Genomic DNA, 12,543 nt, shown 5'->3' on the forward strand with positions numbered 1-12,543 from the left:
ATCACCAGATTCTTGCCAATACACAGCCCCTATTGAAGAGGGTGAAACGTGTTGACGTAATGAAAAATACACCAGTGAATTTACAAAAGGAAAATCATGTGGAATTAGTGATGAAATATGGTATAGGAGGGGAATGATTATCACTACCATGCAAAATACAAAACAAACGTAGTTAGTGTAAATACCTGTGACGAAGCACACATGAGATAACTGTGACATGTTAGTTAATATTAGCATATGTCACATTAATGACATACGGTACACGATGCAGACAATGGAAGGTTCTGTGTTTAAAAACTGAACGTGTCATGTTTCGTATCATATTATTAAAAACATGTGATGTACCTGTTGTTAAAATGGAACTATTTAATGCAAAGTGCGTGGATGGCAGACCTCAGAACTTTTCCAAATGGACAATCAAAGCAAGGTCAGGACAGCAGCTCCTGTTACACAGCCTGTTCAAGGTTGGAATGTTGTACCTTTATTCTGCCGCGCTGTTCAGTATAAAAAGGTACAAAGATGTGTGTGTGTGTGTGTGTGTGTGTGTGGGGGGGGGGGGGGGTCATCTGCTTTTAAAGCTGCATGTCAATGGGATGAAACAGCAGAATTTGCTAATACAGTCCTTCATTCTGCAGCTCTCTCCTCTTTGTCCGAGTCAATGGAATAAATATAAATGTAGAATTGCACACGAACGTCGAGTCGAGCCGGTACCACACAGTGGAAACGCGGCATATGTGACCTGTATCCGATCTGTTAAAGACAGTTTGATCAGCACAAATCTGACCTAGGCCACTTTCATATGGGATCCTAAATTCAATACGTATCTGATATTTTGCAATTCGCCTTCAGTCTGAACGGCCAAGTCGCATTTATCCGACCTTCATGTCATTGAAATGTGACAAACGTCACAATTCTGCGTCCCAGGAGGAGGAGCGTCAGGAAAAACATATTTACTTCCGTAAACACAGTGCTTGCCTGCCTGGTCACATATTATGTCAGGACCTCTTTTGCGCATGCAGGTCACTTCAGGGTCGCATTCAGTTCACACTCAAAACTGATAGGAGTCGCATTTAATGTGTAATATGAACGAGCAAACAAAAAATCAGATTGTGCAATAAGATCTGCTGTCTGAACGTAGCCTAAAACTAACGTGGCCCTGAAGCGTTAGGCTACCAGTGGAAGTAGACACAAATCAACATGTGTAAAAGGACGCACGACATAAATGGAGGCAGTGTGACCTGCAAATGGGAAATTTGAGAAACTCTGAGGAAACACTTTGCAGCTAACTTTAACCCATTAAGACCCAAACAACCACTGACGACCAAAACCATCTCCTGACCTAAAATGTTTAAGAACTTCTAATCCACTAATCCTATCAATACATGTCAATAATTGGTGTAAAATACAGTTTGTCATCTTTTCATGGTCATCAGATATGACCCATTTGGACGTTCAGACGCTCCGTAGTTACCATGGAAACACTGTCATCTTCTCCAACATTGATTCACCAGTAAAACCCATGGAGCTGGATCAATGACAGTGGATGGACACACTGGGTTTATGTTCAGTTAATGATAGATTTTGCGGAAAAAGTTACTTTTCCGGTCTTAATGTGAACTTTTATGAACATCCACATGAATAGTAAATTAAATATGGAGAAATACTTGCTGTTCACGGAAAAGATGTAAAATACAGAGGACAATGTCATAATAACTGGCAATAAATCACTTTAAAAAAAAGAGAAAAAAAATGGGACTGCCCCCAAAGTAGCACTGGGTCTTTATGGGTTAAAAACCACAATACTTCTAGTGCACTTAGGGTCATTATAACCTTAAATCCACTTTTACTACTTTTTGGAGTCACTGTTGAGGGGTTAGGATTACCTGTTGGGGGTTGGAAACTCATTGCTTTTTTCAAATTTGCTAACACACCGCCTGGTCCTTCTGAAATGGAAGGACGCCGCCCCATCTACAGAATCACATTGGATTTAAGATGTATTATTTCATCTTAAACTGGAGAAAATTTGATTTGCGACGAGGGGTTCTGAAAAGAAGTTCCATCAGGTGTGGAGGCCTGTTTTTGACTTCCTTTAACCAACCATTGACAAAGGTACAAGAATGAATCCTTACACAGTATTCTTGCTGATTTGCTGACTGAAGGTCTATATATCTGTGTTTTACAGATTTTTTTTTTGTAAGTGACAGTGGGGATGAGGAGTTCATATTTGTGTGGGGTGGGATTTTTTTTTTTCCCTTTAAGTTTTTGTTGTGTATTTTTGTATATTATTGTTTAAACTTCAATAAACACATTAAACTTTAAAAAGTATAATACTACTGTCTTATGTGTCTATAAACTGGGTGGATAATCAGGTCCTGGAGCTCCTTACCCTCTGAACAGAGAACAAAAGCACCATTTCGGAAAACAACTGAAGAATGTTTGTATTTCTCAACATATTTCTAGATACTGACATTGTTATGTCACGGCTCTTATTCCATATCACAGATCACCATTGAAAAATCACATACTGAGGCACCATTCAGTGAAAATGGTCAATGGATACATATTGCGGCAACTTTACAACAGTATAATCATACTTCTGTTTAAATAGAACTACTGCCTTAATTTGTACTGTAATATTTCTTTTGAATTTAATAATATATACAACTACATAGGTATATCCATAGAATGAGGAACATTTATCAGATCGTTTAGCATGGACTAGGGATGTAACGATATGAAAATTTCATACCACGGTTATTGTGACCAAAATTATCACGGTTATCATTATTATCGCGGTATTGTTGAAATTGTGCTCAAAATGTTCAAGAAGTACTAATACACACACTGAAATAATTTAACCAAGATGTATTTAAAAAAAAACAAACAAATAAAATAATTGGCACAATGCACTTTCTCTTGGCAGAAACATTCAAATATTAACCCTTAGTGGTCTGAGCCTATTTTGTCCGTTTTTCAGTACTTTTGATTTTACCTTTATATACTATATAAACAAATGTTTACTATACCCATGTTTGGGATCTGTTTTTCAGCACAACTTCATCTATGTCATCTGCTTATTATTTTTTCACTTTAACCTACTATATTAACATAAAAGGCCAGAAAACACAAAAAAAATATATAAAATCCGATTTGAGAAATGATGCTTAACAAACCTTTTCAAAGACTTTAAAAGTGAAAGTTGGTTCCAAATATTAGGTATAGAAAATTAAAACTGTAACAAATTAAAGCTATACTCAAATATTTGACACAAAAGCAGATCTTTACATAGGTGTTTTCTCCCCTAAAAGTGCGGTAATCAAACATGGTTATCATGATAATTAGAATTTAAACGGTAATACTAACCATCAGCAATTTTACCACAGTTTATCGTTATACCTGTAATCGTTACATCCCTAGCATGGACGCATTGAAGAAATACACAAAGATACGAGACAGAAACATGTATAAACAGGTGAGGTCAGGTAGACACACAGAGACAGACAGGAAAGCTGACAGACAAGCAGACAAACACAAACACACAAGTATGTACTCAGACTCAACACAGACACTTGTGCACCCACACAGACACTGAAAACGAAGCATGCAGTACAAGACAGACCCAGAAACAAACAAATACACACAAACACAACCAACGCACACACGAGTCAAATCTATATAATCATCGGTCTAGATCCCTGATTCCACACTGGGAACTGAGTTTAAACTGCAGGGTGCTACAATAAAAAGAGCTCCCTAACTGCTGTGTGTTACAGCCAAAACCCTCCCTAACTGATACGTGCCGCAGCCAAAACACTCCCACCATGCTTCCTCTGGGCTGCGAGGCTGGAGATGATACATAAACATCCCTCAACTACCAAAAGCACGCGGCGTAACGACTCACATGTGACAACAGGACGAGACCGAGGTCACTTAGCTCTGACGCTTTTAATTAAGCCCATCGCTTCCTTCCAGAGTCGGGCTTTTGCTTTTTTGAAGGTGATCCAGTTGGCTCTACAGCCTCTGATAAGATCAGTCAATCACAGAGGCCCGGCTGGATCCAAACTAAAGCCTTGGATCGGATCAGCTGAGTCATTCACTCTGAAAAACTATCAATGGATGCACTTCTACGTCGACCTAAACATATTAGATCAGCAGATCTGGACTGTTCTGAGTGGCTTTTAAAACTCACCTTTATTGCATTTATACAGTCCAGAAATAAGCAGTGTGTGTGTGTGTGTACTTTACATGTACAGTGTTTTATCGTGTATAGTTGCAGTAATTCTCCCTGGTTGGTCCATTTTTTCTTCTTTTGCGTTATCTATTCTTTTATGACTGTTTAACTCTACCTTGTAACCACATAAATATAATTACACAGCGATATTTTTACACACATATATACAGGGGTTGTACAAAATAATGGAGACACCTTAAAAAATCAACAAAATATAATTTAATATGGTGTAGGTCCGCCTTTTGCGGCAATTACAGCCTCAATTCTCCGAGGTATTGATTCATACAACTTGTGAATTGTTTCCAAAGGAATTTTAAGCCATTCTTCAGTTAGAATACCCTCCAACTCTTTTAGAGACGATGGCGGTGGAAATCGACGTCTTACTTGAATCTCTGAAACTGACCATAAATGCTCAATAATGTTGAGGTCTGGGGACTGTGTCGGCCATACGAGATGCTCAACTTCATTAGAATGTTCCTCATGCCATTCTTTAACAATTCTAGCTGTATGGATTGGGGCATTATCATCTTGAGGTGAAGGTGTTTCCATTATTTTGTCCAACCCCTGTACATATTGAATTATCATAATGATAGTATATTTTCTTTTCTTTTTTTTCAAATTATACATTTACACAGACATGCACCCATACATAGGGAACCACACAGACACAAAATATACAAATTATACAACAAACCTGCCAAACCTCCAAAAAAAGAAGAAAAAAAAAAAGAAAAGATAAATAACATTATCTACTCCTCTTTACAATACTCAGGGCTGAGTCAATACAATGCAAACCAACACATTTCTCCATCAAAAGGACATGGGAGACAGCAGGACAATAATGATAATATATTTTCTAATACATATTGTATAAATTGCTGTTCTAATTTTGTGTCTAAAAGCTGTGTATGAACTTCATCACCAATTTTTCATCAAATCTGTCAAACCATCGTCATAGCCTAAGTATCATGAATCCGTAAATCTGTCTGCGATTACTCACTTGAATCTCTTCCCTCACCGCGAACAATTTCATAGTGTACTCCACCATAAACACTCCATATGTTTACAAACAGAGCTGGTAGGTCACTCAGGCATTTTCGGAAGCGGAGCTCAGTGCAGTTGCATTATGGCCACAGCGGCAACAAACACAGAAACGGCTTCATTGCCTCTTGTTACTGCAGCTATGTGAAGCTCCACTTAGCACCATGCATGTCATGTCAAATTTCCGAAAATGCCCAAGTGGCCTACTGGAACAAATGGACTTTTTATGGTGGAGTCCACTTCCAAATTGTTCATTGTGAAGGAAGAGATTCAGGTGCATAACCACAGAAAGATTTACGGATTTGTGTCTCCCCCCACTTCCCCCCTTCTCCCCCAATCTCTCTCTATCTCTATCGCTCTCTCTTTTTTCCTCCTTTACCCTCTTTCTTTAACCCCAACTGGTCCTGTCAGACGTCCGTCCTCCACAGTCTGGGTCTGCTCCAGGTTTCTGCTGTTAAAGGGAAGTTTTTCCTTCCACTGTCACCAAGTGTTTGCTCCTGGATGATTGTGTTGGGTTTCTGTAAATTGGCTTAGAGTCTGGTTTTGACCAACTCTATATATAAAGTGCCATGAGATAACTTTTGTTATGATTTGGCACCATATAAATAAAATTTGATTGATTGATTGTGATACTTAGGCTATGACTCGGATTTGACAGATATGATGAAAAATTGGTGACGAAAGTCATATGCAGCTTTAATATGTAAATTTGGTATATATACACTCAGAGCTATGTATAAATTTGTGCATTTAGACCTTCATATATGTACTTCTTTTTCTTTTTCTGTTGAATTGATCATTTCTTTCCGGCTACTTTTTATTCTACTTGAACACCCAATAATTCTCCCCTGGGATAAATAAAGTATTCTGAATCTAATTCCAAGTATCCAGCACTTTATAATCCTGAGTTTTAACAAGTGCTATATAAATCAAACTTTCCTTACTTACAAAAAAAAACATTTGACTTTGTGTTTTTGGATTCAAACTGCAGCTCATTTAGACACTAAACACCTCTGAAAGACTTGACAAATCTCCTGATGAAGTCCCTCCCCTGTTCACACAGGTCTATTGTTACTTTGTGTAACGAACACACACCTGAAACTACAGAGAAACTACAAGAGAACATATACACTATTTGATTAGTTCTATCAATAAAGAGTTTCCTACGCAACTTGGCATCCCACTCGACCAACTGACAAAAGCCTTTATTGACTAATATTACCGAACCCATAGCATTCAAAGCCAACCTGAAACAGTAATGTGTGTGCGTGTTCGCATCTGTTTATTCTTGTTACCAAAAAAAAAAAGCTTTACCGTAACAGCTTGGCAAACCTGCTCATTACCTGTTGGAACAACCCATGAGGCATGTGACAGATGACAACAAAGGAAACTGAAGGGAAGTGCCTGCCTGAGGGTTTGACGTGTATTCATGCGTGCAAAGGTTGAGGTTTCCACGCGGCAACAAAACACCGTTCCAGAATGAGGTATACGGCGTTTGTCAATTCCTCAAGGATATCCATGCTCAAAAGAGTCTAATAACGCATATGCACATGTCTATGAGCGTGAGCGGATTAAGTGTTTACCTGCTGCGCTGCATCACCGTTAACCATGTGAGGCATAAGCGGGACCTCCCCGTTCAGGAGGGGGGGCGGAGCCAAGTCCAGTGGAATCTGGTCTGTCATCATCATTGTGACGTACATTCATGGAGAAATTCACTGAACTGCCCTACCTGTAGAAAGAGGAAAAGCACAGGAGAGGACATCAGCATAGGGTTATTATATACATACATATATATGTACATGCATATATATACAAAGATGGAAGAAATCTAATTACTCATTTGCATGTTTATTACTAGCTCAGAGCGATCAAGCACGATTTCCTCAATATTAAAAAAAAGCTTCTCTGCATGGAGTCTATCCCAACTGCAGGTTCAGAAAATGAATAAATAAATAAATGAACACATATCCGTTTTACTACAGAATTTTCTTTCTTGTACATATGTGATTTTACTTTTGGTTTTCAGAGTAAAAATTTTTTTTTTTTTTTTTTTAATTTATTCTTATTCTTATTTTCATTGTGGGTTTGGTTCTTGTACACCTTCTTCAAAAAAAAAAAAAAAGAAAAAGAAAAATGCTAAGTGTGGCTCTGAATTCAGGGTTGTTGTTTTTTTTTTTTGTTGGACAGTGACTATTATATTTTTCTGTCAGATCTGTATTGCCTGAATTGTTGAGTTTGTCTTTGTTGTGCCATACTTTCCAATAAAAATATATATACAAAAAAATAAAAATTAAAAAAAAAGCATAGTATGTCCAAAAAAAAAGTAGGAGTACAATGCTGTTGATCTTTAAAGGCCACGAAAGGAAAACATCGCTGGGTTTGTGTTGGATTTCTATTTTTAAAAACACCAAAACCTACTTTATAAAAGGTTGTTTTTAGATCCGAGCTTGGGAAAGAGCGGCAGAATATTTCGTTTAAGAGGCATAAACACAGTTGTAATCTAAGAAGCAGAATTAAATCGTGCGAACAATTGATGCACAATAAAAATCTAAAAGGGCAGACACTGACACGACTGCACTGCACCAGCGTCCTATAACTGGTTATCATGCAATTTCCTCCTTGGCAACATCATTTTCCACTTCATGTGAGCATGAAGTCTTCGTTTTGCTTCGTTAAGGGGCTTTTGATTCTTATGTTTCCATTGGGTTTATTGCAGTAGTAATTTGAAGAAGCTGTTGGATCGAACCCTCGCTAGCTAAAAGACAGAAAAAAAAGGAATCAGAGGAGTTTTAACAAACACTTAAGACACAGAAAACCAATCGATGAACAACCGTAGACGGAAGGAGGGATACTTTCTGTTGTAATGTGTGTTCTTTCCACTGAAAATCACACATTAGATTTGCTTTGAACACTCATATCACCCTTGACAAGCTCGATCATGTCAATAAAAAAAGAACAAGATTAAAGAGATTATTTAATAATTGAATGCTCTTCATCATCAGTACAATAGTTTTATATACAGAAGGGATTAGGCAGAGTATCCTGTTTGCAGGATTAATGAAACAAAGAAAAACTGAATGATTCTTTCAGTTTAATGGATGAATAGGGATAACTGCACCTGCTGGCTTTGTAAATATAACACACATTAGAGTCACTAAGTCGTATAAATATACACACGATCCTTTAAGAGGTCAGTTGTGTTGCCTCTTTTTTGTAAGAACCAAATCTGGATATGGCCAAAAACAAAACACCAAACAAAAAGACAACTAGAAGCACTCGGAGAGCGCAGACCTCCGCCAAGGCTGATCAGTGCCCCCCCCCGTGGGCCCCCCCACACCAAGCAGGTTATGTTTTTGCCAGGGTTTGTTTGTCTGTCTGTCTGTTTGTTTGTCTGTTCGTTAGTGTGCAACATAACTCAAAAAGTTATGGACAGATTTTGATGAAATTTCAGGGTTTGTTGGAAATGGGCCCCCCCGTGGGCCCCCCCACCCCCGATCACCACCAAAATTTAATCATTTCTTCCTTATCCCATTTCCAACAAACCCTGAAAATTTCATCCAAATCTGTCCATAACTTTTTGAGTTATGTTGCACACTAACGGACAGACAAACAAACAAACAAACAAACAAACAGACAAACAAACAAACCCTGGCAAAAACATAACCTCCTTGGCGGAGGTAACTAGCAATGACATTTATTTAAGTTGAAATAGGGATGTAACGATATGAAAATTTCATATCACAGTTATTGTGACCAAAATTGTCAGGGTTATCATTATTATCACGGTATTGTTGAAATTGTGCTCAAAATGTTCAAAAAGTACTTATACACACACTGAAATAATTTAACCAAGTTGAATTTTGAAAAAATAAAATAAAATAAAATAATATAATTGGCACCATGCACTTTCTCTTGGCAGAAACATTCAAATATTAACCCTTAGTGGTCTGAGCCTATTTTGTCCGTTTTTCAATCCTTTTGATGTTGCCTTTATATACTGTATAAACAAATGTTTACTATACCCATGTTTGGAATCAGCACAACTTCATCCATTTCATCTGCCTATTATTTTTTCACTTTAACCCTTTCATGTATACTGGTCACTACAGTGGACAGCTATTCTACAGCTGTTCTCTTGTATATTCATGGATTTTTTTTGTTTTTTCCACATATCTTTATTAAAGTTTTAAGACATTACATATCTTTTCTGACATGAATTGGTAACCTTGTGTAGATCTCCCCTGAGCATAAACCCCCAGAATCACAAGCCCCCCCCTCATAGTTTTCACACAGTTTATCAGTAAATACATATTTCTTTGCTTCAAAAATTAAACGCAAGGTGTCCAGCTGATTATTATTATTTTTTTTTTTTTAACTTTTTTATTTTTTAATGTTTTTTTTTTTTTTTTACTTTTTATTTATTTTATCTATTTTTTTATTTATTTTTTATTTTTTTTATATAAGAAATTTTTCAATCACATTGTTTTTTTTTTCATGTTTAAAGAGAAATGAAAACACTCTGGGAAAAAAATCTTGATTAAGGTTCTCATAATTCGCGCATGAAAGGGTTAACGTACTATATCAACACAAAAGGACAAAAAAACCACAAAAAATATATAAAATCCGATTTGAAAAATGTATATAATTTATTGCATAAACAACACAAAGATCCTTAACGAACCTTTTCAAAGACTTTAAAAGTGAATACTGGTTCCAAATATAAGGTATATAAAATTAAAATTGTAATAAATTAAAACTATACTCAAATATTTGACATAAAAGCAGATCTTTACATAGACGTTTTCCCCTCAAAGTGCGGTAATCAAACACGGTTATCATGATAATTAGAATTTAAACGGTAATACTAACCGTTGGCAATTTTACCGTGGTTTATCGTTATACCGGTAATCGTTACATCCCTAAGTGGAAAATAACACCATTTCGCCTAAGTGGCTAAAATGGGGAAAAAAAACCCCAAAAAAACATAAGCAACAGGTGTCAGCTGCATGAGGCGTTCATGAAGGTTTTAACAAAACGAACCTGACCGACCTTTAACAGTCAAAGTGTACGCACTTACACATACACACTGCGAAAACCACATAGATAAACACACACACGCCGACCGCTGCAGCTCCCATACACTTCCGCCGGTAGCATCGCTGTACGTACGCCACTCCTGAGGGACAAACACACACATACAGCCACAATCCAAGCCAAAAACATCCTGCGTGATGCATCTCCGTGTACATGCAAACACCTACGCATGCAACACAAGCACACACACACACACATGCCGAGTCATTGCCAGAGGTAGATTACTGAATGACATGTGTGTCTGAATTCAATGCTGCTGAGTGAAATCACCGCTAAAGAGCTACTGACAAATGGCTTTCAGCTGCTATTAGTGCAGATACCAAACGCACACACATATACGCATCAGGGAATGTGCTTTTCACTTCATCGCTATAGAACTGACCTTGTTACTGATCTCTGAGTATGCAGAAGTACAGAGAGTTAAGAAAGACTGTTAAAAGGCAGACATACTGACTGGAAATTTATCTTACTTTTTTATGTATTTTATTCTATTTCATTTCATTTTTTACTGCATCTGTCTTACTTACTCCATGTTCTATGTATGCACTAAACCCAGTGGTTCCCAGCCTTTTTTGGCTCGTGACCCCATTTTAACATCACAAATTTCTGGCGACCCCAGACAGTCAATACAGAGACTTTTGTTTTTGATCATGTAATAGTTTGCTATATTATGTTGCAAATAAACGTTAATTTTAGACAATATTTAGTCTATATAATGCAGTGTTTCTCAAAAAGTGCGGGGGGGGCGTGAAGGCTTGCCAGGGGGGGCATGGGATCCTTCCTAGGTGTTTATTTTTTCTTCAGGTTCGAACATGTAGCAGGTGGAACTAATGTTTTAGCGTCAGAGTACCCTGGACTCATTTTATGGACGTACAACAAACAAATCTACTGCCATGATGATCTGTCACTAGACTAGACAAAGAGTTTAGGTTTGGAGAGTGGACAAGGATTTGACTGGAAAAGAAAAATGTGCAATGTTTCTGGTTTTGCACAGTTTGTACAATTTGCACTTTGATGTTCTGAGATGTGCAACATAAACGGGCTCATTGCAGCCACTGACATTGTTAAAATGTTCATCTTTGTTACCAAAATGTGTTTGCTGTTCTAAAAAAAAAAAAATCACCTTATTGTCATAGTTGTAAGATAATTACACATTTCCTATTTTTATTTTGAAAAATAATGTCTCAGGGAGCAGTCTTGCTGAGTTCATTTGTATTGTTCGATCAAAAATCTACATTATTTTTAATTTGCACAACAAATTATTCAAGGAAAAGCAAAAAGTATTCTTACGATATTGATGTTTCTTTCAATAAATGTAATAATTGCACCACCACAGGTACAATGTTGTTGGGGTTGAGGGGGGGCTTGGAGATTTTTTGTGCTCCAAAGGGGGCCCGACAGAAAAAGATTGAGAACCACTGATATAATGTATAATATTATGGACGGAGGCAGTAAATCCAGGTGTAGATTACTGCACAAAGTGAGAATTTGATTTTCCTTGGTCAGGATATGTACAGTCAGTCCAGCTTGGATTTACAAGGCTGACAATTAATACTGAACAAACAAGAACTGAAACTATGAATTATGAAAGAGCTGCAGCATCTGAAACTGACCACAATGAACATTTGAAAGATAAACAGAACCACAGTGCTGCAGTTTCAGCTCCAGAGTTTGTCATGTCTTTTATGGATTGGGATTGTCTCTGTCAACTCACCATATATTTTTTATTAGTAATTTTTTTTTTTTTAATTAATTACTAGAAATTGCAGGCAACCCCATCTGAATTCCAGGTGACCCCACATGGGGTCCCGACCCCAAGGTTGAAAAACACTGCACTAAACCACTGAAGCAAATTCCTAGTAATACGAACCCTGTTTACTTACATGGCAAAAAACACGGTTCTGATTCAACTTCTTTACTGCAGTAAAAGTCCAAAAAGCACAGGTAAGTAAATATCAGGTTTTTATTTGGCTGCGTTTGTTTTTAATATTATCTTCATCATTTAATCTTTCATTTTGTGTTGGACTTGATGTTGGCTGCATCTCATCATTTTCACCTTGTTGAATAAAGACTCAGATTACAACAAATTTAGTTTATTTTGGTTTAACATTGCAGAGTACCTCCAAAATGAATAAATTAACCGATAAGTCACAACATCAGAGACTGAAGGCATTTTC

The 12,543-nt window shown here is 37.2% G+C and overlaps 1 protein-coding gene across 1 annotated transcript in view; it reads right to left on the reverse strand.

Moving 5' to 3' along the window:
• The window catches only part of fndc3ba (fibronectin type III domain containing 3Ba), a 260,323-nt gene that overhangs the window by 187,910 nt on the left and 59,870 nt on the right, over nt 1-12,543 (reverse strand). Inside the window, exon 2 of the mRNA XM_030127293.1 lies at nt 6,856-7,001. Coding sequence (XP_029983153.1) covers nt 6,856-6,972 — 117 coding nt within the window. The 5' untranslated portion in view covers nt 6,973-7,001. The remainder of the gene's footprint in view (nt 1-6,855; nt 7,002-12,543) is intronic.

The sequence above is a fragment of the Sphaeramia orbicularis genome, chromosome 22, assembly GCF_902148855.1.
Source record: "Sphaeramia orbicularis chromosome 22, fSphaOr1.1, whole genome shotgun sequence".
Lineage (NCBI taxonomy): Eukaryota > Metazoa > Chordata > Actinopteri > Kurtiformes > Apogonidae > Sphaeramia > Sphaeramia orbicularis.